At 43.3% G+C, this 25527-nt stretch overlaps 1 protein-coding gene across 1 annotated transcript; it reads left to right on the forward strand.

The window, feature by feature from the left end:
- The first annotated feature begins 329 nt into the window (after nt 1–329).
- CLDN1 (claudin 1) lies at nt 330–25139 on the forward strand. The gene is made up of 4 exons (XM_043998291.1): nt 330–893; nt 15243–15407; nt 19480–19564; nt 22324–25139. The coding sequence occupies exons 1-4, from the start codon at nt 671–673 to the stop codon at nt 22484–22486; spliced, it is 636 nt and encodes a 211-aa protein (XP_043854226.1). The 5' UTR covers nt 330–670; the 3' UTR covers nt 22487–25139.
- The last annotated feature ends 388 nt before the right edge of the window (nt 25140–25527 follow it).

Here is a 25527-nt window from a genome sequence, read left to right on the forward strand (position 1 = left end):
AGTTGGGAGCACCTGACCGTCCCTGGGGAAAGGGCAGGGCGCCAAGGCCGGGGCAGGTCCCCACCAGGGAATTTTTCCCATGTTGCAAGCAGAGCATACTTGTGGGGCTGCGTGGCCGCCTCAACCAGCAGGCAGGTGACTCGCCCTCGCTCTCTCCCTCGCCCTCGCCCCCTCCCTCTTTCGCTGTAGATCTCGCTCTTTCTTTCTCCCAGGGGGAGAGATCAGAGCTGTGCGTTCCTATGAAACCGCCAGGCGGCTGGACTTAGAGGCGGGACCCATTTAAATTGCAGGGCGCGCGGGGGAGGTGTCTCAGTGCAGGTGCTCGGAGCCCGCGGCCGCAGCTTCCCCGGAGACAGCAGCGGCCCCCACAGCGGCTGCGACCCCCCAGAACAGCGGAGGCCCGGGCAGGATCGCCCCCACTGTCCAGCCAGCCCCCCAGAAGAAAGGCTCCCCCAAGCCCCACTAAGGAGCGATCGCCCTTGGAAGCGATCGCTGAGCAAGCCCACCGAAGCCCGGGAGAGCTAACGCAGGGAGCGGAGCGGCCGCCTTTCGTAGCTCTGCCCCATCCCCGCCGCCTTTCTTTCAGCCCCCGGCCCGACGGGGCGGGAGTCCGGAGCCCGGGAGCTAGCCAGGCGAGGAGGGGGCGCCGGAAGGCCGGCGGGCCGCCAGCATGGCCAACGCGGGGCTGCAGCTGCTGGGCTTCATCCTGGCCTTCCTGGGCTGGATCGGAACCATCGTGAGCACCGCCTTGCCCCAGTGGAAGATCTCCTCGTACGCGGGGGACAACATCGTGACGGCCCAGGCCATCTACGAGGGCCTCTGGATGTCGTGCGTGTCCCAGAGCACGGGCCAGATCCAGTGCAAGGTGTTCGACTCGCTCCTGAACCTGAGCAGTAAGTTCGGGGCTGGGCTGCACGGGCCTGGGGGGCTGGGAAGGCGCGTAGGGCACTCGGGGCTCCCTCTGTCCCGGCGGCCTCTAGGGGACTCGGCGTAGCTGCTGCTGCTGGGTGGCCGGTGGTGGCTGTGCTCGGGAAGTATAGGGAGGGCCAGTTTCAGCCCATGTAGGAGAGGTGGCCTAAAGAGAAGCAGCGGATGGGGTAGGGGTGGAGCAGTATTTCTGAGTTTTCCAGTCAGCTCTGACCACCTGTTAAGCTCGAGCTGGAACGTAGTAGGTGCCTTGTGTTCCTTGACTGCCATATTGACTTGGAGCAAGTTGAACCTCAGTTTCCCCATCTGCAAAAAGATTGCAGTGTGAATTCCAAGGTCTCTTGCAGTTCTTGTTCCTCAAACATATTTTTGCCTGTGAGAGACAGCCTCTGGAAGAGTTGGAGATTTTCGGGGTTGAGCTTTTGTCAGCCCTCTGCTGACTTTGGCCTGGGACAGGCTGTGTTTTCCTTGGCCTGTTAACTCCAGGTCTCTTCTTTGCTAAGTTAAAGGGGATGGGGACCCGCCTATTTCAGGTGGAATTCAGGTTAGCTCTGAGGGTTTGGCCAAGGTCTCCACCAGGAGGCCGCAGGTCCCGATGGGATATGGGGCAGAAAAGAGGGGATGACACCTTAGTTTAAGAGCGTTCCACTGCAATCAGAAATGGAAGGTTCACAAGGAAAGGGGACTAGAGATTTTGAGCCAATTCCAATAGCTGCCCTGTGTCCTCACCTTTGATTCAAAAGCGATGCCTAGGAATTGGACACATCTAGTTTGCAGAGCTGATTAATACTCCTGGGAGGAGTGGGGGAGGGGAGGGGAACCTCTTCTCTAGGGAGCCAACAAGATTTGGATTCCACAAGGGTCTCCTGCTGAAATGGGGTTTGTTTGCAGCATGAACTCTCCTCATTCCTAGCAATGAGCAAAGAGGTGACTAGGAAGGGGAGGAGTTAAGGACCTTTGGTTGGGGCCTTTATGTCAGTGGTGGAATTTCCATTGCCTTCAGTAGCTCTGAGTCATTGCCTGGGTATGCCCACTGAGCCACCAGCCCCTTTTATGGTTGCTGTGTGTAATGGCTTCTGAAGAAAGGTGTCTTAGACATTGCTCTCCATAAGCAACTCTAGGACTGGCCTGCCAACCCACTCTGTCCTGAGGGCTGCCGCCAACCAGCTTTGGGAGTAGTGCTGGCCTAAACCGTCATATTAATTGGAAGCCTCTCCCTGGAATGAATCCTCCCCCATTTTAATAGGATGGACTATGTCACTGTCCTTTGCCTCCTGCAAGGGAGCAACTTTAGCAGTTTGGGTTTGAGGGCAACAGAGTTGGAGTCAGAAAGTTTGAGGTTCCAGTCCTCCTTCAGATAATTATTAACTGTATGATCCAGGGGAAGTCCAGTCACCTCAGTGAGCTAGAGTTTTCTCATTGATAAATGGGAATAATAAGAGCACTTCCCTCCCAGGGTTTGTCCATCTGTACCCATACAAAGGGAACTACTGCTTTATCAGAAGAAGAAACTGAGCCTACAAAAGGTGAGGGGCCTGCCCAAGATCGTCACCCAGCTAATGGGAGCTTTGGACCTGGGTCTGCTGACTTCAGAGTCAGCATTCTTTCCACTCAAATACATTCCTTCAAATGATATGTGTGTGTAGTTATTTAGGTATACACACACATATATTAATTTGCAAACCTTAACAAATATGTAAAGGTCAGCTATCTTATGGCCCCTTAAAACACATGCTGCCATTAAACTGAGTGATGTGGGTCTCCTTCCTCTGGGGGCTTTGCTCTTATCCTGGCTCCTCCTCCCAGCCTGACATCTCCAGCCTATGGACACTGGCTGCTTTCCGTGTCTCCTTTGGGTCTTTTCTTTTGATTTTGTCAAGGGCTTGTCAGCAGTCTAGAGCTTCAGTAATTATACTTTGGCCCCTGTCTGGTAATGAAGAGCCTAGCCTTTGGATTCCCACAGACACGTGAGGACTGGTCCTTTTGGTCTCTGAGACTAAAGAGTAGGGTGATGAGTGTCTGCCTTCAGACAGGTGTTCTCTGATTCATCATAGCAGCTCTTTCTGGAGGCACCTGTTACTGTTTTGATGTGTCTATTTTCTTGAATTTTTCTGCTAACTATTTAGCAACAAAGTTTTCAAAAGCAGGGGCAATTAGTTCTCTGTGTGTGTGTGTCTGTGTGTGTATGTATGAATGAGAGAGAGAGAGAGAGAGAGAGAGAGAGAGAGAGAGAGAGAGAGAGAGAGATCCATTCTCAGAATAATGTTTTAGATACATAAAATAGAGGGTTAAAAGGAAACCAATTACAATAGAGTTATCGCTATAATATTTAAAACAATTTCACAGACTCCAGGTTAAGATAAGACTACCTGATGTAATTGGATTTCATTTGAGTTTTAACTGAACAGTATTGTTAGGTGTTGGCCTTAAATCCCCAAATGAGGATACCCCAAGGCATTTTAGGCATCAAGATGCAGCTGGGAAACCTTGGTACCTGAACTCAGGGTCAAGCCCTTCCTGTCTGGTTTTACCAGCTATGTGGTTATGGAACAATTCTTGTCCCTCTCCTATTTTCCCCATTTGTAGACTGAGAAGGTTAAATTGTTCTCTGCAGGTCCTTCTGACTCCCAAATTTTGTGATAGCTCGTGTCTCTCTGAATTAACTTTTGTGTTTCCAGTTATGCTTCTTAAGAGATGTTGTAAGAAAGCTATTGAGGTCTACTTGAGTTCCTCTTTCTCTCCCCTTCTTAGTTATCTGTTTTGGGGTCATTGTTTTCTTTATCTCCAGGATAAGATTTTGGCTTTTCTAAAGGATTGGGCATGGTACACAGGAGACCCTTCAAGTTGGAAGCTGATTCCAAGGGAAGAGAGCCTCCTTTAACTTCCAAGGCCTTTGTCCCTTCCTCTCCATGAGGCATCTGATACCACCAGATAAGACAATTTCTGTCTCTTCAGTTTCTTTACCTGGGGATGGAGCCATCACCTACTTTTTACAGATAACTCTCTCTGTCTATGATTCAGTGGGGAATGTGGCTCTAGGTTCCTAATCTCTAGAAAGGAAAAAAGACCAGCTGTGAATAACTGGCTGAGTTCCTGATGAAATGGGTCATTTGTAGGCTGATTCTTCCACAAGATGTGAGGCCTCTGGCTATAGCCTTGTTGAGCTTCAGAAGGAGCTTTTACCATCACTCAGGATAGAGGGAGTCCTCATAAGCTCCTGGCCTGGGAGTCCACCCAAAGTGGAATAAACTTTCAATGCTCTGCACTAGGATTTCATACTGGTACATGACTCTATTAGGTCAGTATCTCTCTTATTGTATCTTCATTATGAGGAAGAAAGGAAATTAGTTTTGGGTAAAGTAGTCAGTATTCTGGAGCCCTTGGAACTCATGACTTTAATCAGAAAATCTTTTTGGAGGAATTGGCACTCTGAGACTTCACAGTATCTGAAACAGAGACAAAGATGAGGATCACATTGACTGGATACCATAGAGAGGCGGTTTTGCCTTTTTTCTTTGTTGGCATCACCTGTTTCTTTACCCTTTTTCACCAAAGATGTAGAATCTAGTCCTTAATAATTAAAGCCAAGATCAACTCCCAGCTTTGGAGCTCTCTCTTGCCCAGTAGACATATTTTTCTCTGTTGTAAAAGGCAGGGATTTCTATGGAGTGAAGGAACAAATATTTGACCCGGAGCCTGGCGCATTGTAGGTATTTAATAAATATGTTGATTTACTGAATCTTCCAAGCCATGGAACTTTTGAATTCTTTGGGAAGTGTTATGCAGGGTTCTTTTGTTGGATCAATGCTCACTTACTAGCCAAATCTCAGACCAATATTCCCTCAGTTAAGAAGGTCCTGTAACCATCCTCATCTTCTTCACTACCAGACCTGCCTTGGGTTGTGGTCCTCCAGCTTGGTGTATTGAATAGAAAGCTTCCTTTTTGGTTTAACTTGTTTTTGGGGATGCACATGAGTGGGTGTGCTTAGAACACATAGATGTGGGCAGTGTGGTTTCCCAGAAGTACCTTCTTACTGTGATATCAGGCTCCACCAAGGTCTGATCAGTAGTTTTCCTAGTTCTGCAGCTCTGTCCGGGGGGGGGGGGGGACCAGATTCTTCTAGGCTATATTAGGAATTAGGAATATATAGGAAGGTAGATGGAGGGTTCACATCTAAATGCTAAGTTGTCATAGGATCAAAGATTCAGATCTGGAAGAAATCCTAATATTTATCTAGGTTCACACCCTGGGGAAACTGAGGCCCAGAGAGTTTAAGTAAACTGTACACAATCACATAGATAAGAAACATCAGGGACAGTATTAGACCTCGGGTTCTTCTAACTCCAATGTGCCAGTCTTCAAGTCTCATCCAAGTCTTGGTTTTCAGGATATAGCTATTTGATAAAGAGATCTATAATCACTAATTACCATGCTTGGAAGGGGTGAGGGGAATTGGTAAGGTTTATGTAGCCTCTGAGGTGGAGAAAGAGTTAGAGGAGAGGAAGCAGACCTAATTGAGAAGCAGCTGCTTTCTCTGTGTCTAAATCAGAAGGGGGAAGATGGAGAAAAAAGAAGGGAGCGACATAGCAGAATGGATGGAGTGCTGGGTTTTGTGTCAGGCTTAGATTCAAATCTCACCTTTTGGATAAGTCACTTAACCTCTGAGCATTCCAAAGAAGTCCCTAACATTTATTACCTGAGCCTTAAACTGGTTGTCCCTGTGTGTTGGGGAAGGGACTTCCCACACCAGGAGTTCCTTAAACTGATTCTGTTATAGAACCTTTGAGTGACCAGTGTACATGATTGTATAACATAGAAAGGCACTAGTTTCATGCACGGATCATTTAGATCTGTCCCACTAAAGGAAGTAACCTGGATCAGTGAAATCACAACTCTCTTGCCAAATTGGTTTTTGAACTTCCTGAAAAAATGGTTTGCTATCCCACGTCCTTCCCCATTTAAGGCACCCACTGACTTGGAAGAAATCCCCTCCCACTTGGACAGGACCACTTCTACCCATGAGACTCAAATGGTCTTAATCATTCTTGAGTCATTCTATCCAGAGGCTTCAGTAAAAGAAAGTTGAACAGGGGCAGCTAGGTGGCACAGTGGATAGAGCTCCGGCCCTGGAGTCAGGAAGACCTGAGTTCAAATCTGGCCTCAGACACTTGTCACTTACTAGCTATGTGCCCACTAGCTGTGGGCAAGTCACTTAACCCCAATTGCCTCACCAAAAAATAAAAAGGAAGTTGGAGGAAGCCAGCATTGCCCCATGTAAGGTTTGGGGTTATATGAATCCCTATTTGCAATGGGGGAATTATCCTACATGAGGAAGAAAGGACAGCCCTGCATTTTGGCTTGAACTTGGATAGTATACAAAATACGGTGCCACACCACTGCATATTCATAGCCAACTCTTCTTGTGTCCTCAGAGTTGGAACTCCTGATACTTCCATGCTCATCTTTCTGTGTTTGGGTAGGAGTAATTAACACCTGCCTCATTTTTTTTTCTTTCACTTCCTAGCTAGCCCTTTTGAAAACCTGTTTTTCTTTAAAACCAACTATCACCACACACACACACACACACACACACACACACACACACACTCAAATATGTCTTTAGGTTAAGGGTACAAAAATGGATTCTGCTTGTCTTCAACCTTGAGATTCTTAGTCCAAATGCAAGCAAGATCAATATAATGCTCTGAAGCTGAATTCCTCTGACACCTGCAGAGTGACCTGTGAGAAACAGGCTTAGCTTGGGCAGATCCCAGCTAGACTTCTCTAGGGCAACTGACACCAATGATTGCGAAGACTGAGTCCATTCCAAAGACTTTTATGAAGAACCTATGAGTCCCTTTCTTACTTTCTGCATCTGTGGTAAAATGAGGCATTCTGTTAGGCTTTTAAAATATGAAGACCAAAATAAAACAGCCTTTGCCCTCAAAAAACTTCTATTGAGTAAATAGAGGATGATCAGTAAATACAATACAATTTGAAGAATGAAAATTGTACTCTCAGAGTCATCTCTTCACTTTACAAAATAAAAGGGCATGAGTGTGAGCTATGAAAAAAATAGGTTTGCATCCTGGCTCTAGGCTCTTCTGTGAATTGAACCAAAGCATTTTTAATTCCCCTGGTTCTCAGTTTTTACATCTGTCAAATGGGCACAGGGGAAACTAGATTTACTCTAAGGTCTTTTCTGGTTCTAAATCCCATGATCATGGAACCTTAGAGTAGAAGGGGACTTTGATAGCATCTTGATCAACCCAGACTGGAAAATGAATTCTACTATGTCTTACTTAAGCAATGGCTTTGATTAAATGCTTGACATGAAGGAGAACTCACTTTCTCTCAAGTGGCTCACTCCACTTTAGAATCATTCTAATCACTAGAAAGGTAATTCCCTTCCCCTTGTCTTCAAGCCTAAATTTGTTTTTTATTTATTTTTTGTTTGTTTGTTTTTGTTTTAAACCAATCCCCAATTCCCCATTGTTTTACATTCTGCCCATGGAGGCCAAGATTGAAAATGCTCTTCCCTAAATAACCTTTCCCATCTTTGAAGGAAGCAATCGCTGGTCCTATCTCCCAAGCCTTCCCCAAGTCTTCCTGTATGCAAATGGAACGTTCCCGGTACCTTTAGCTAGTCTACATATGGTCCAGCCTGAAGGCTCTCAGCAATTCTGTTTGTGCTGTTTTGATGGCTCTCCCTCTTATCCATATCCTCTCTGAAAACTGAAAGAGGAAACTGAGGCCCATTACTAAGTGGCTGATCCTGTGACAGACTCCAGAACAGTGCCTAGAATTAGGACCAGAATAATGAGCTCTACAGAAGGTCCATTTATGCTCCCCCAACCCTGCCCCCATTTAGTTCCAGATATATTTCCCTGGGGATCCATCCCATAGAAAACTATCCAACCAAGTTCCTCTCTGCCCATCTGCTGTGCCTTTTCAATTTGAAAGGGCTTCATCTATCAAATTCATCACATAATTTAAGCCCATGATGAAGGCTGTTCAGAAAACATGACATTTTCACAACTAGATTAAATTTCCACCTTAAAATTTCCTATAGAATAATAAATCCAGGAACTTCTTAGTCTCTGTTTAAATCTTTTTGTAATAATATTTTATTTTTTCCAATTACATGTAAAGATTGTTTTCAACATTCATTTTTGTAAGATTTTGAGTTCCACATTTTTCTCCCTCCTTTTCTTCCCCCCCCTTTCCTGAAGCCAGCAAGCAAGCAGATAGAGGTTATACAATACAATCATGTTACTCTGGTTACATCTTATCTTTTATGTCACCATGTTCTGGTGCCCTAAACAAGGCAGGGGTGGGAAGAGTATATCCTCTGTCCAGGACCACATATGGCCAGGCTTGAAGGTATTATTTCTGAGCTAAGCTTGTGGACTTAAAATTTTAAAGGGATAATTCGAAATTTGTTTTGTTTTGTTTTTCTAAAGCAGAATATAGATCCTGAGGCCATGGGGATAACATTCCAGGCTTACATTGGATGGATCCACATGGCTGAGGTTTAAAAAGAATTCTCTAATTTGGGAACCCCCTTAATTTACCATGTCAGGCTTTACACTTACCTTTCCTGAAATAGCACTTTTTAGGGGGTTTCGCCTCATGTCTTTATTCTAGAAGATTTCTCTTTTGACAAAGGTCAGAGCCTGAAATAAAAGCTGGGCCAGGCTTTGGTCCTGAAGCCCCTATCGCAGACCTTTCTAAACCTATCAAATAGCCTTGAGAAGGCCTCCCTCACTCAGAGCAGACTGGCCAGACCATAGAACAGGATGCCATTTCCCTGTTCAGTGAATGGAAGGCCATCCACAAAGGTGTCCTTCCTTTCAAAACAGGAAGCTCCACAGTCCTGACAATCAGTTCAGTAGAGCATGTGGTGGAAGGATTTGTAAGGTTCTCTTTCCTGTTCAGAAAACATTGAAAACAGGCAAGAAAGAATTTGTCCTTTTTTCCCTCAAGAAGTCTTAGGAATGGAGTGACACCAACACTTCATTAAAGATCTCAGAGCTGAAAGGGAACTCAGGCACCATCTTGTCAGAAGGATACTTCATCCTGAGTCCCCACATCAGTATCCCCGATGAGTAGTTACTGTCTAGCCTCTGCTTCAAAACCAGCAACATGTTAACAAAGTCCATCATTAAGGCAGTTTTATATTGAGCAAACATCACCCTCATTTTACCTTTTACCATTGCTCCAACCTCTGCCCTGTGGACCAAGTGAACACAAGACTAATCCCTTCAATTATTCAAATTCTTCAAATATTTGACTATAACTACCACATCATACCCTTGCCTTCCCTTTCCAGCACTTTACCTACATTAAACAAAATGGCAGACCCAGTTCCAAATAACTCAGAAAGGGCACTGTGTTTGCAAATCAAAGGACCTGGGTTCATTCTGGCCATTGAAAGAAATAAAAATGTGTATAATGTTCTGCACACTGTAAGGTGCTGTATAAATGTTAATTTTATTATTATTATTATTATTATTATTACTACTACTACTACTACTTACTCATCATATGACTTGGACAAAATCACCTAACTTCTCTAGACCTCAGTTTGGCCACTTATGAAATGAAAGGATTGGGACATATGAGCTCTGATTTCACAGCTCTCTATCTGTGAGCCTATCATAATCTCCTCAGAGTTTCTAGGGCACTTTGACTGGCTTCCTGCCTCTCTCCTACATTGGATTATATTTGTCAATATACACGCCTCTATGCATCTCTCCTCCCATATACGACAACAGGAGCTTTGCAGTTTTGTACTTGTTTCCCAAACATGGAACAGAATGTCCTTACCTTAGTTGGTGCTTTAAAGTATTTATTTAATTGACTTGGTCTCGATTCCTCAATCTTTACTTACAAAGATTTTAAGAGACTAATCATTTGGGAGAGAAGATTAAGTGAAGGCAACAAGCATTTGGTGTTTAACACTGGGCATACAAAGAAAGACAAAAAACAGTCCCTATTCTCAAGTCAATCGCTGTATGCTGGGGGATACAATAGACAAATAAATAAATACGAACACTATTTACACAATGTTTCTGGTCATGGGCCAGAATTCATTGTCTTCCTGAGGTTTCCATTTGAGCTCGGTGGTAGACCAAGAGTGCTCTGAGCACTACGGGTGGGTTTATTGGCTTTGTCTGTGAGGCCCTATCTCCAAAGGCCTGACTCATGGAGGGGAGGGGGAATCCAAAGACAACTCCCAATGCTGAGTGCCCCGGATAGAAGTTGGAGTTCCCCAACCTGTCTGGCCAGTCTGTGACTGTTTCCCCTGGAGGCTAATGTTCCTGAGTCATTGTGCTGAGTTCATTTCAAGGGTCTGCAACTAGTAAAAGGTAGAAAACTTGGAGAGGGTTCAGAATGGAAAAGCACCAATAATAATTATTATTTTAATATTAAGAACTAGAAAGTATATAGCTCTTTAAGGTTTGCAAAGTATTTTTCAAATATCTCATCCTCACAATGCCCCTGGGTGGGAGATGCTATTATTATCTCACTTTAAATATGATGAAACAGGGGGCAATTAGATGGCACAGTGGATAGAGCACTGGCCCTGGATTCAGGAGGACTTGAGTTCAAATCCAACCTCATACACTTGACACTTACTAGCTGTGTGACCCTGAGCAAGTCACTTAATCCTCATTTCACTGCCAAAAAAATCAAAACCAAAAACAACGTAAATATGAGGAAACAGAGGCAAAAAAAAAAAGTTAATTAATGTGATCAGGGTCTTCTGGCTATTAAGTATCTGAGGGCCAGGGCACTTTTAAATTGTTTAGTGAAGGCCCGTGCCCCAGAAATCATAGAAATGATTCCTTAAAGACAATGGCAGGGTTCAGTGGATAGAGCACCGGCCCTGGATTCAGGAGGACCTGAGTTCAAATCCGGCCTCAGACACTTGACACTTACTAGCTGTGTGACTCTGGGCATGTCACTTAGCCCTCATTGCCCCACAAAAAAAATAATAAAATTAAATTAAAATTAAAAAAAGATAATGGCAGGGCATCTTTCCTGAGGTAATGTTGTGGTGTTTTGCTGTGGAAAGAACATGGGATAGAAGATTGGGAGGCCTGGTTCTCTCATGAGCTGGGTGACTTTCTACACATCATTTCCCCTCTCTAGGCCTCAGTTTACTCACTTTCATGGTGAGGCTGGTGCTCTACTCTCAATTAATTAGCAAACACTTACTTAAGTATTTACTATGTGTTATCCTGGGGACAAAACATTGTGCCCTCTGGCTTGCCTTCCTATTGTCTGAGGCCAAATTTGAACCCAGGTCTTCATGACTCCAGGGCTAGTGTTCTATCCACCACTTCACTCAGCTACTCCTTAGGGCAGTGTGTCTGTCTTTTTTTTAAATCTTCACACTAAAGGATTAGCATGGTGCTGGACATTCAACAGAGATGACCAAGTCTTTAGTGGATTGGATAGTCTTTCGAAGGCCAAGTTTCCTACGGAAATAAACACGTGTCTAGAAGCCACAGGATAGAATGGATTGTTTCAGACTTTCCTTCCATCAGAGAAGCCACCTCTTGGTTCTAAAATATCAGGGAAGTAGCCTCTGGTAGGGAAAACATCCTAGTTGGCAAGGCATTCCTCCTAAGGTTTACCAGCAATCTTCTAACTGCAGCCAATGGCAATTAGCACACAGACAAGACAAGATCCTTGAGGGTTTAGAACCAGAACACTGGTGCTTCCCTCCAGGCCATGAAGAAAGCTTAGACCCAACATGTAAAGTTTGATATTCACATGACTGTGAGTTCTGAGGAAAACTAATGTAATATTCACTGTAGTGTAATGTTAATTTTTCCTTCCAACTTGGGTCACATGGTTCAAGAAGCTCTCCATAACTAACCTACACAACAACTTTCTCTGCTCCAAGATTTCCTTTATAGGAAAGCTGACTAAATTAAGAAAATTCCTTCTATTTCTGTAGGGAAGTGGTTTTCTTGCACTTTCAGGTTGACAGTGACCCCAGCTGATCTCCTATGGCAGGTTTCAGTGATTTTTGGAGAACTAGAACTCAATACAACCTAGACTCTGGGCACTAGGGTCAGTTCAGTCTTCCCTGATTCAAGGAGATGAGCAAGAGCGACAGGAGATGAGAAGATATAGATGCCTTGGGAGCTTGACCACTGGGTGAATACATATATCCATGAGATCATAGAATGCCTGACGGATTGGCAGAGCACATTTTTAGACGGAAAATTCAATTTTATTGAAACAAGAAAAAACATCTCAGGGCAAAAATGTTCCCAGGGTCAAAGAAAGGAACCAAAAAGAGCCTTGGCCTTGATGCTATAAAGCAGATTACTAGAAGTTCCTCGGTTTCCATTGAAGTCTTCAGTATTTTCCTACACTAGTAGTTGGGCTGTAAAGCCATTTCTTGCAGAACAAAACAAAGAGAGGGAAGGGGCATAATCCCTAGGGATGCACATATTTTCCTGAATGGTCAATTTAGAAGATATTTCAATTTCCAGTATAAAAAAATGCATACAGTTTGCATTTTAAATAGATTTTTAACTTCTCCACTTTTATCAAGTCCAAATTTTGCTTCATTTGGTAGAGTTAAAAGAACTCTCCATGAAAAAGTCTTCAACTCCTTCTTTCTTAATTCCCCAGCTCTAAAGATAATAGGAGGTCCCAAATGCCCCATATTATCTTTCAATCCTTTTCTTTAAGTACTCTGACTTAAGTAGCAGTTTCCAGAAATGCATGCCATAGGTGCTTTTCTGCCATGCCTGGACTTTTGGAGCTATGTCTTCTGGGAGGCAGAGAGAGATGGGAATCAATCAAGGTGTGGCCCTGTTGAAATGAGTAGGTCTTCACTCACTCAAATCTAGAATTATAGTCCTCAGCTGAGAAAACTACAGTAACAGTGAGATGATTGAGTCAAGTGCCTACTTTGTATCATATATGGATGTCTCATTGGAAAAAAAGAAACAAACGACAGGGAATGCACACATGGCCACAAAGATCTGTAGCTTGAAATTGGATTTTCCCTAATTATGATACCAGTCTTCTGTTCTGATTCCGTGACAAAGTGGCCCACGCCAGGTCCTTTGGCTTAGGAACCCCACACCCTCAGGTGTTGTTCTAGCCATGTGGAGGGAAGGCTGCTGACTTCACAGGGGGGTTACCGGTACTTTCCTGTCCTCACTTCAGTCTGGAGGTGTTGACATGGTTGGATTCTATGGAAGGTACTCTCTGAAGATGATAGCAAGAATTTCAACACCTGCTAAGTCCATGCTCCCTGAATATTGTGTCTGCCTTGCCAGCGCTCAGACCAAGAAATGTGACCAGAACTTGTATGTTGAGTTTCCTATTAGGTCAACACAGATAATTAACTGAGTTTCAAAAGTATTTCATCAGGCAGGACAGGAAAGCACCCATGGCCTTGCTGAAAAGGAGTTGCTGATGGTGTTCAGTATCAAAACAGAACCAGTAATAAATTTGGAAAGAATAATACCTTGGAAGACAGAGGGGGGTGGGGAGAGAGAGAGAGAGAGAGAGAGAGAATAAAATGTGGATATGTATATGTGAAAAATGAGGCATTGCATTACTTTTTCCCCTTTTTTACAATAGAGAGTAGTTATTAATAGGGAAAATGAGAGTTTTTCTTGTTTGTTTTTTAAGAAGAAAAGAATGTGAACAGAATTGTAGTTCAGAGTTCTTGGCTCAGAAGATTTAGTTTAATTGGGTGGGGGAAAGGAGCAAGGGGGGAGGGAGAGGGAAGGGAAATTGGAATTGTGGTATAGAAGGTGGGTCAGTCTCAGATGTGGTCATTCAAGGGGTTGAAGACAGTTGTCTTAGGTAACCTAAGCCTGTTTAGGACCACTAGTGGAGATATACATATTTTAGTTGCCAGAGGGAAAATGGGCTTCCTCTGTCCCTGCACAGTGCAACAGCCTGGGCAGAATTTCCGTTGTCCCCATCCTAGGTCCAGATGTATTCCTTACAATATGAATCAGAAATTCCTAAGGCTAAAGGAAGAGAAAGAGGCTGTCCACTATCTTTCTTGGCCAGGTGTGGAAGATGCTGAATGAGGAGTCCTTTATTTCTTCCTTGTACAAATCCCCCAGCAGTTCTGTCATCTCATCAATGTACGTCTTAGCCATCTCACCCCATTAACAAAAGGAATTAGGACTTGAGGCTAGAAAGGTAAGGAAGTGAGGGCTGGAATTGTGAGAGGTACACATGCATCCAACTCCTCCTCACCCATGCTTGCAGAAGGCTTTTCTTTTAACTTTCCCTGGTCAACTTTTTTTGCAAAGTCCATAACTGAGGCAGGGAAGCTCCTTATTGGGCTTTAGACAAGGATGAAGCTTCCATCTATTTTCCCAGCAGTGACAGCTTTTGATGCTCAGTGATTTAGCCCCTGTCCAAGCCTCCCTGACTGTGAGGTCACTTCTGCTCTAATGATGTAAATTAGCCAGCACCTCTAAAAGGTTGGCATCACTTGCCATCACTGGACATGCATGACAGGCATCACTTAGCAATGTCATTCCTAGATCAGAAATAAGGTTACTGAAAGGGAATACAGCCCAGGGCAGCTTCACACTGGAAATTGTATGTAGGGCTTTGGTCTGTGGCTTTTTCTCTTCTAGTAACTTTTAAAATGGAGATTCTAAGCCTGTATTTTAAAAAAAAACACTCCTTTTTATAGTAAAAAGAATAGGCTTTCTATACTATCTCATTTGATCTTTGCAACAACCTTCTGAGGTAGGGGGGCATTATTATGTCCATTGTACAGATGAAGAAACTGAGACTTGGAGACATAGAGTGACTTGCCCAACATCTCCCAGCTGATGTGAGAGACAGGGATGGAACCTGGGTATTCCCATTTCCAAAGCTGGCCCTCCTATCATTGCATAGTGCTGTCCAAATCCAGCCATGAGAACTCATTTCCACCCCCTCCTCACTTGGGGGATACATGTTATTTACTCTGACTCTTTGTGACTGTTAGCTCTTATTATCAGTCGTGTTCCTAAGGGAGCTCAGCATTTCTCACGAGCCTATTGCCAAGGATGATTAATGGGCATTAAGCAGTTGCCTAATACAAAGCTAGATTACAGGTTCAAATGATGGCAATGATTCCTTGTTAATCACAGTGTATCTGCTTCTGAGCTCAGGGCAGCTGGGAGGAGCCATTAAGGAGGGATGTGGCTTCACTCAATGACACCGCTCACCTTCCTGTTACTTTCTGGGTTGACCCCAGCTTTGCTTCCCCCTTCCCCCTTATCTCTAACACTGAAGGCTTTGCCCTTGCTCTTTTCAGGCACCCTCCAGGCTACCCGAGCCTTGATGGTCATTGGAATCATCCTTGGACTGATTGCCATCTTTGTGGCAACTGTGGGCATGAAGTGTATGAAGTGCATGGAAGATGATGAGGTGCAGAAGATGCGAATGGCTGTTTTTGGAGGGGTGATTTTCCTCGTGGCAGGTAAGATCATGAACTCTACAGGTGACCCCCAGCCCACATTTCAAGGCTTACTTCACATTCTTGCCCTTCATACACTCAGCATGTCAGGTAATCTGTCCTGTTACCCGTTCCTTGTAGTTGGCATTCCACCTCCCACCTCCATGGCTTTGCCCAGGCTATTTACCACACCTAGAATGCCCTCCCCTCAGACCTCCACTACTTCAGATCCTTGATGTTCTTGAAAGCTTTGTAAGTACTTTAGAGACAGCTAAGTGACAGAGTGGATAAAGTGATGGGCTTGGAGTCAAGAACACCTGAGTTTGAATCCTTCCCTAGAGACATAAAAACTGTGTGACCCTCAGAAAATCACTTAACTTCTCTGGGCATCAGTTTCCTCATCTGTAAAACAGGGACAGCTAGGTGGCACAGTAGATAGAGTACTGGACCTGGAGTAAGGAAGACTCATGTTCATCACTTCAAATCTGGCATCAGATGCTTACAGGCTGTGTGGCCCTGGGAAAGTCACTTAATTATGTTTCCTTCAGTTTCTTCATTTGTAAAATGAGCTGGAGAAGGAAATGGGAAACTATTTCAGTATTTTTGCTAAGAAAACCCTAAAAGGGGTCACAGAAAGCTAGATATGACTGGAACGACTGAATGACAACAAAAAAACAGAGATGGTGACAGCCCTACCTCTCCAGAGTTGTTCTGATGATAAAATGAGATAATATTTATAGAGTGCTTTTCAAACCTTAAAACACTGTGTAAGTGCCAGCTACTATCAAGAAGGGTTTATTGGACACCTTCCCATGTACTTTTCTATCCAACTTGTAGTAAGAAGCAGGAGGTCTACTCTCAGCCCCTAAGCACATTGCATCTCCAGAGAGAGATAACACTAATGATAATGAAGAAGAAGAAGAAGAAGAAGAAGAAGAAGAAGAAGAAGAAGAAGAAGAAGAAGAAGAAGAAGAAGAAGATTTTAAGACTATAAAGTCTGGTGGGACAAAGTGTGAGCTTTGACATTTATTGAGTGTTCTATCTATTATATCTGATCTGGCTCCCAAAGCAACTCAGGGAAAGAGTTGTTATATCTTTTTACACATCAGGAAACTGAGAGTTTAAGTGAGCGACTCTTGGTCAAATGGATGATGAAGGATGCCAATGGTCAGATCAAGTGAAAGTGTTTTAAGGATGTGATATATGTGGGTATGTTTATAGGCAGCATAGAAAGAACCAATAGTTAAGGAGAGACTGAAGATTAGAGAGAATATGAAATGGGATCACTTGTACATGGAGAAGAGTTTGTCATGGCAAGGAGAAAAGCCACATCTTCATAGGAGGCAGGAGTAGAGGGTGACGGAAAGGCATTTGAGTGATGAGAGAGAGGGAGGAGGGTAGAAAAGGGAACTCTCAGAAGTGGCCTCTGGCTCCCATCCCATTTCTTACCTTCCCCTTATAGCCAAATATATTGGCTACCATTTTATCACTTCCCATTTTATTCCATTATCACTTCTACCATTTGGCTTCTGCCCTCACCGTTTAATAGCAACTTCAATTTTCTTTCCATGATCACCGTTGTCCTCTTCATTACCTAAGCCAGAGAATGGTATACTTTCCACTTTCTTTCTCCTTGCTCTCTCTGCAGCTTTTGCTACTATGGACAACTTCTTCCTCCTCTTTTAATCTGTGGCCTTCAGAGTTACCATATTCTCCTTGGCCTCTTCCAAGATTTTTAGCATTCCCTGTTTCCTTTACTGATTATTTTTCTTCTCAGTTCTTTAGCATGGTTTGACTCTTGAGTTCACTCTTTGGCCTGGTTCTCCCTTCCTCCTTCATGTTTTGTTCCCTCACAACATCATTCTCTCTCAGTAGAAAGATCCCAGTAAGGAGATTCCTTCTACCCATCCAGATCAACAATATAAAGTCTAAAAAAATTCTGAGGGCACCAAGGGATTAAGTGACTTGCTCAGGGTTATGTAGGCAATGTGACCCAGGCAGAAATTTTTGTCTCTGAGGACGACTCTAGCCACAATGCTCCATTCCCTCTGTTGAATGGTTCCCAAATCTTCATTTCTATGACAGGACCATCCTCCAAACTAGAGACCCACATCTCCATCTCCTTGTAGGTACTATCTCCATGGATGGCCCATTACCTTACCCTCAACTGATCCAACTCTGAGCATCTTATCCTGCCTCTCCACCTGGTCCTCCTTCTGACTTGAGCATTTTCATTACCCCAATTCACTAGAGATCCCTGCTTTTGAAACCTTTCATTTTGACTCTTTTCCTCTGTTGCTGATATAAGAACTTGTCATTTCCCAAGCTCTTTCAATCTACTGTCCTAAATATCTCTGCCTCTCTACTTCTTCCTTTATAGCCTCCCATCACAGTAGGATCTCATTAACATTGTTCTGGACTATTGTGGTGGACTTGTCAGTGGTCTTCTTGTCAATTCTCTCTCCTTTCTAATCCAGCATGCTTACTACCATTGGCTGATAAATTGTTCTAATGTATAGATTTTATTTCAGTCTCAGCTCAAAGATATTCAGTAACTTCTTACTGACAACGGATAAAGTTCATACCTTTGTTCTCCATCTTTCTAGGACCTTCACTGTGTGGATCTGCCCTCCCTTCTTTTTTATCTTGTCTCATACTACTCTCATCCAGTGAAACCAGACAACCTGTCCCTCCCATTCCCTCATGCCAAGGACATACCTTATATCTTCATGGCATCCATGCCTTGGTTTATACTGTTCCATGTGTTTGAAATGCACTCTCCCTCCATTTAGTCACTGAATTCCATTAAAAATTCACAGCACAGGGGCAGCTAGTTAGTCCAGTGGATAAAGCACCAGTCCTGGAGTCAGGAGGACCTGAGTTCAAATTCAGACACTTGACAATTTACTAGCTGTGTGACCCTGGCAAGTCGCTTAACCCCAATTGCCTCACAAAAAAAAAAGTTCACAGCACTGTATGAAGCCTTCACAGATCGCCTTCCTCCCATCACCAGTAATGGCGTCACTTCCCCCACAGAACTGTGTACACAAATAAACCGTTTATTATGGGCTATGTGTAAGGCACTATGCTAAGTAATAGAGATACAAATACAATAAGCAAGATAGTTCCTGTCCTCAAGGAGCTTGCATTCTGATGGAGAAAAACAACACAGAAAGGGGAGATCATGAGAAGGGTGCCATGGCCTGTGGAGTTAGTGCTAGGGGAAGTCAGGTGAAGGTCTGATTGTCATTGAGATAAAATGGACATTCACCTCTTAGGACCCAGGCTGATTCCAGGGAGAGAATCTAAATTTCAGGTGGGAATGAGATGGGGAAAGTGGCTGAAATAGAGGCATCATGACTTAGATCTGGTGTTCAGGAAGTGAGATCAATGTATGATTGTAGGAGAGATAAGGTAAAAAATGAACCATTTTTGGAACCCAGAGTATTTCCAGAGGTAGAGCCGAACATTTGTACCACACAAATATATTTGGCGGGTTATAATGTGCATTATAATTATGGGTATTTCTATCTTATCCCTATACTATACAGTAAAGTTTATCCAGTCTGGGCAATTTCTCATCTAAACTTTCATTTCCTCTAGGGCCTAACAGTATATGGGGCATGAAGTTGGCCCTAAATAAATGTGGATTTGAAAGAAAAAGTGTTCACCCTTTCAATGGAAACTATAAAGAAAATAGACTTATTTGTCTGAATTTCTAAAAATCAAAACATAACCAATTTAAATAAGGAAATTATTTGTTTAATCTAATTCAACTTTACAAGTTGAAATATAAGCACATTTTACTTTTCAGTCCAGCTCAGGTCATTAAAGCCAGTTTTCAAAGGGTACCTCTGCAGTGTCTTAGAGAACATATGAATTTATAACCAGGTAGTGTAGGAAGACTTAAGCATTTTGGCTGATTTTATCATTAACTCCTTAAGTGAACTTGAACATCCATACCTTGATTTTCCTAGTGTCAAATCATACTTCCAAGAGAATGCAGGGTATGGACCTTTAGGAAGTGGAGTGGGGCATGTGTTTATTCTCAGAGTTCTGTCCTTATTGACCATTTTTCCCTTGTGAATTCTCACAGGTCTGGCTGTCTTGGTTGCCACAGCATGGTATGGAAATAGAATTGCTCGAGAGTTCTATGACCCCATGACCCCAGTCAATTCTAGGTAATGCCATTCATTTTTTTTTTCATCAAGGTCATAGTTTTCTGATATTTGCTCTATGAACACCAATTGATGCAGGGCCTCCTCATATTTTCAACTATAATTTGTAGATGAATTCTTCAAGATTGCTAACTGCTTCTTTATAGTTTGACCTGTGATAAAATGGTAAAAGGAACACATGAAAAGCCTTCTAAGTGGAGAAAATAGGCTGTATAAAACTCTGGTCTGTTACACAGTCCAGGTTCCAAAGATGATGATTTCTGTTTGTCTTACTCTGGTGTTGGAGACCATTAATAAGGGCAGACAGTCACAATGCCATCCCAACACCTTCATCTTTGATGTACATTGTTTGATGTGCCTTTACAACATCATGGATGCTAATTATTACTACCATACTGTGGGAGATAAATATGAAATAGTAATTATCACTGAGGTGACTGATAGAGCTTTATTTCCCAGAGGAAACATTTAACCCCCATCAGTTCAACTTGGGTCTAGACTGGAATAACTTGGGGATAGACTGGAATAGAGCACAGAGACAGAATCCAAAAATACTTAACAGGTCAAAAGATTGGGCTGATTCCATTAAGATTTGATATGTTAGGGATTGATGTAAAGTATTTCACTTGGGTTCAAAAAGTCAATTTCACATGAGAGAGGCATATCTAGTTAACAGTTTCCTTGGGTTTAGAGGACTGTAAATTCAGTGTGACCAGTAGGGTTTTATTGAAGCCAGCCTCCAAAGCTACCTTGGGCTTCCTTGAGAGGCACTTAGGGAATAAAGAAGTGATGACCTCCACTGCATTCTATCCTCATCCGACCTCATCTCAAAGATATTATTCAAAGGGCTGCCAAGTAAGTGAGGGATATGTCTGTTTCTGCTTGTCCCCAGAGAGCAAAACCACAAACAATGGAGAGAGGTTGACAAAAGACAAATTAAGGGTTGGTGTCAGGACAAATTTCCTAACCATTAAAGACTTCTGCAGGCGGGATAAGAGTCATTGGCTCCCTCTTTATTGGAGAGCTTCCAAAAGGCTATCCAGCCATTGCTTGTCATTTTGGGATATTTGAGGGGCCCTTTTTCAGGGATAGGTGGAACTAGTTGAAAATCCCTGTCAGCTCTGAATCCTGTGGTTCTTTTGGTGAATGCCTCAGCTCAGGTGGCTCAGTATAGTCTTTTGAGTTTTAAACTTTTGATCTCAACATGAGCTTGACTCAATAAGGTTAAAATGCCTAGAGTGGCTGAATCAAGGGGGTCAAAGACTCAGGCAGGGCCTAGAATCCTTGCTCTGACTGTTTGACAAAGGGTTGGGTCCACCATGTGTGACATGATACACGGCACTTTAAGGACTTAATGTTTCTAAGTGCTGTGAGATGAATGGAAGAAAGTTAGATGACATAAACAAGGGAGAAATGTATGTTTATCTAATACCTTGTTCCAAGTGAGCCTGAAGCATAAACTTATAGATTAAGAGCTAGAAAGGATCAGAATGGTCACCTAGTCCAACCCTCTGGTTGAGAAGAGGGAAAAGTGTCACCCAATGTCCCAGAGGAAGCCGGTGGTGGGCCTGAGGTTCCAACTCAAGTCCTCTGAATCCAACATCCGGTTTGCTCCCCCCCTCTGCTACTCACAGTTAGCGTGGACTTCCTCCCGTTAGGCTTATGCCTAGGGCAGGGGCAGCAGCTCCCAAAGAGGAAATTTCCCAAATACAGGCCAGGCAGGACATGTTGGTAGCCCAGTGTCCATGATCATCTTACCTGCATAGAAGATTTTGTTACTTGTTTTTTGTTTCTTTTAGGGTGAGTGGGTAAGTTCCAATGAACTATTCCAGTAACAAGGGAAGGCTAGTCCTATTGTTCTCTGCCCTGTTCAGGACACTGCTGGTATACGGTTATGAAGGTTGAAGTCTTGGAAAGACAGCAACAAAGTGTAGAGTCTCCATAAGGAAGCAACCAGGATGATGAAAGTGAAGGTCTTTAGTCTATGCCATATGAAAATCTATTGAAGGAAGTAGGAATGCTTATCAGAGAGAACTCGAGCTCGAGAGGACACAACACCTGCCTTCAGGTCTTTGAAGGGTAGTCACGTACAAGAGTCATTACACTTGTTCTACTTGGCTCACGAGGGCAGAACCCAGAGTAGGGGCATAAAGTTGAGAAGAGCCAAGTCTTGCTTTGATGTCAGAGAAAAAAACCTCTTGACAATAGAGCTACCCCAAAGTGGAAGAGACTTCCTTGGGATGTTTCCTCATCAAATGCCTTGAAGAAAAAACTTGATTATCATCTTCTAGGGCAGAGGTTGGCCTGGGTGGCCACTGGTGTCCATTCTGAAACTGAGATTTCATTTTGTTACAAAATTAGGATAGCTCTTAAAAGCCCAAGCTGGCTGCAGACCGCTTGTCCACCGAACACTTGCCCCCCAAAGAGCTGTGTCCTAACCAGAAGGAAGTGTCTTAGGGAGCATTTAAAAGTTTGGGCCCTTATCTGGAAAGGTCTAAAGGAAGGGCTTAAGCTGCTGAAGTCTCTGAACATATTGGTTTCACTGGCCCCAAGCAATAATTACTTCCCTCTCCCACCCCCCTAGCCCAGGGTTGGCTGGAAACAGACAAGTTTAAGAATATTATATTTATAGTTAGGGGTTGGGAGAGCAGGAAATGGGCATATTTTACAGACAGCTCCTTGCTGTTGTCTCTGTGGGCAATGACTTTTTTTTCTTTTTTGTTTTGTTTTTTTCCCTTTTCCACTCCACTGCTTCCTCTTAGGTATGAGTTTGGACAGGCTCTCTTCATAGGCTGGGCGGCAGCTTCCTTGTGCCTATTGGGAGGTGCCCTCCTGTGCTGCTCCTGTCCCAAGAAAACAACGTCTTACCCAACTCCTCGCCCATACCCGAAGACCACACCCTCCAGTGGAAAGGACTATGTGTAACAGAAAGAAAGAGAACAGAGCCGCTTGGGAAAAAACAAAAGAAAACAAAAAAAGGACTTCATATGGGTTGTTGTTGTTGTTGTCATTGTTGTTTTCATTTTTTTTTAAATCATGAGGAAGTCAGACCTTCTGACTATGATATCCTACATTTTTGTATTAAAATGTATTTTTTTTGTAATTTCTATACCTTCTTTCATTTCCTGCCCTTAGTAAGAAATCTTGAATTCTGATCCTCTATTTCATGTAATCCTTGAGCTTTGATGTTTCTCTGTTGGCTCCCACAAAGACGAGGCAAACACAAAGGGAAAACTACTTCATTTTGTTAAAAAAATTTTTTTTAAACTATATCCTTGTAGGTAATAGGCCCTGATCTCACTCTCATGTTTCCTTTTTAAACAAAATAGGAAGATGGTAGATTGGCCTCTGAATTCAAAACCCAACTCCACTACTTCCTAGCTATGTCTTTACCTGCATGTCTCTTCACCTCCCCTGTAACATGAGGGCCTTGTACTAGATGATTTCAAAGGTCCCTATCTATGATCCCAAAGGTTGGATTTTAATTTTTTTAAGTCATTTGATTCCATAGTAACAACCTGGATGAGCTTGAATTGGTATTCTGGGTATGCTACATTCTCAGTTGTTTTGTTTTGATGATTTTGGTTTGTGGAACAATCAGTCAACCACAAAGGGATTTGATGGAGAAGAGAAAATAGTCGGACCTGAGTCATGCAAACTCATGTCTCTTTCTTCATCAAATTGACTTGGGTTTCCTTGACCCAATCAATTACAAGTCCAGTTTCACAGACTGCAATGGTTACTCTAAATGCTTCATTTGAATCCTTGAACCCTAAGCTTGGAAAAGGTGCACACACTGTGCTGGAGCTGTGTTCCTCAGCCTAGCTATTCTTGGGACCCATCTTGTTGCATTCTGGTTCTCTTGCTTTTGATGTTTAATCTCATTTTATGTTCTCAGCTTTTCCAACCCTGATCTAGGTTGTTCTGAAAAAATAGAGCATTTTCTGAGACTAGGCCCCAGTCCCTGCTCTATTTCTCTTAAATATACATCCTTCCCCACCTTTCCATGTTTCTTGAGCTGTGGGGCAATGTCTAAAGCTCCATAGCTTTCCTAGACTCCGATCTAAGATTCAGTTGAGTTAAAGCAATAATTGAAGTGCCTGTTATGGGCCAGGCCCTGTACCAAGCCTACTTGTGAGGGAGAAATCCAAAGCTGAAACAACCCCTCTCCCCTCATGGAGCTTCCATTCTAGCCTGGGCTTTGCCAGATGTTGCCAAGGATGTTTGATTGACATCATTCCAATGTTCTCTTGCTCATAGTTGCAAATTGTACCAAGAAACACCTCCCCAGCTCCTCCTCCCCTTTCCCCACCCCATTTCTGTTTCCCCAGCTGTTTACCTGGTCATTATCTTTGGGTTTGCTTCTCCCTTAGAGGTGTGGTCAGTTTGCCTGACTGAACATTAGATACTCTGCAGTGATAATCTAGTGCTGAATCCCCCACCCCCACCCCGAAGCCTCAGGCAGCCTCTCTACCTCTGATTTTCTGGTTGGTAAAATGGGCCTAATGATACTTCACCCATGGTGCAGGGAGGTAGGAAAATTAATGAGTTTCTATCTCTCTTCTTTGAACTTGATAAGTGCTAAGTTGTATGCCCCAAAGCTCTGATGAAAGCCCGGAACAAAACCCACTCAGATACTTCAGCGCCCTAGGTGTCACCTCTTGCCCATTTCCTCTCTGCTGTTCCCAATATATTGTTAGCGATCATGGTCCATTTTTCATCAGTCCTTCCCTGTCTGTATGTATATGTGTCCCCATATTGATGGATGTGTGTGCCCCTGAATGTCTATCTGTGCCTCTGAGTGACTTCTCAGGCAGGAGGAAGTCTTCTCTATGTAGACATCCCCTGATGTTTCCTTCTCGATGGCTGATGGGAAAATTATTAAGCATACCTGCATTCTTGCATTGTGGCCATCTCAAGGGAATAGAAAAATTGCATGGGACCAAGTTCACTTTAAAAGGTGAAAGGTCATAGTTGCCTCAATAATTCAGACCTAACTGTTTTCCCTCTAATCCACTCTCTACATTCACTTGCTTCTCTATAAGCATTTGGCAGAGCCAATGGTAACTTGGAGGATAGTCTCCTAAAATATAGGAAGCAGCTGGTGTTTTCATGAGTTGTTCTTTGGGAAAACTGGTGCTTTTTCCTCCTAGAAAGATCTTTCCCTCCATGTTTTTGTCCATTTGTTTTCTTTTTGTTAGTTGCCTTTTTTTCTTTCTTTTTTAATGCAGTAACACATTTTCACAGGTCACCTTCAGAGCTACTGTCAGTGTTGGTCAAGACCAGACACAAAGAACACTATATTAGATACCCAGAACCATTTTTTAAAAAAATCTCTTCCATGAATCCCCACCTGCCACTACTGTCCCAGAGCCCAGTGACATGTACAAATGTATTGTCAATGCTGGTACCAGATTGGAAAAGTCTCTTGTCAAAACCAAATGCCAATGTGTCAATGGTCATTTTGTATTCTGCATGCACAACTGAGGCACAGTGAATAGCTTTTTTTTTAATGGAAACTTGTAAGAAAGTTTTTTTTTTCCAATAAATATTTGGGGTTTGTTGTTTTTCTAAAGAAGTTTCTTGATTTTGATTGTCTTGTTGTCCCAGCTTGTGATGGCTATGATCATGGTCAGCTGTGATGAAGCTAGTGAACATCTTGGTTTAAATCCTTTCCTCCACCATTTCTGCCTGTTTTGATCCCAGGTGGACTCTGTCCTTCTTTGGCCCTCAACTCCCTCTGAAATGAGGGTGGTGAACTCACTTGATGGCCTCTTTAAGTCCTTTCCGCTCAGAGGCTAGTGAATTTGGATCCGATCCTGGCACCTGGAGGGAATGTCAACATCCCTCATCTCAGCTGAGTAAGTCAACATTGGATTGGCTAGTGCCTGTGCTAATGCGTATTGTCCCAACTCACCCCCACTGCACCATGTAGTTAGTCAACTAATATTTAGTAAACACCTACT

This window comes from Dromiciops gliroides, chromosome 3 (assembly GCF_019393635.1).
Source record: "Dromiciops gliroides isolate mDroGli1 chromosome 3, mDroGli1.pri, whole genome shotgun sequence".
Taxonomy (NCBI): Eukaryota; Metazoa; Chordata; class Mammalia; order Microbiotheria; family Microbiotheriidae; genus Dromiciops; species Dromiciops gliroides.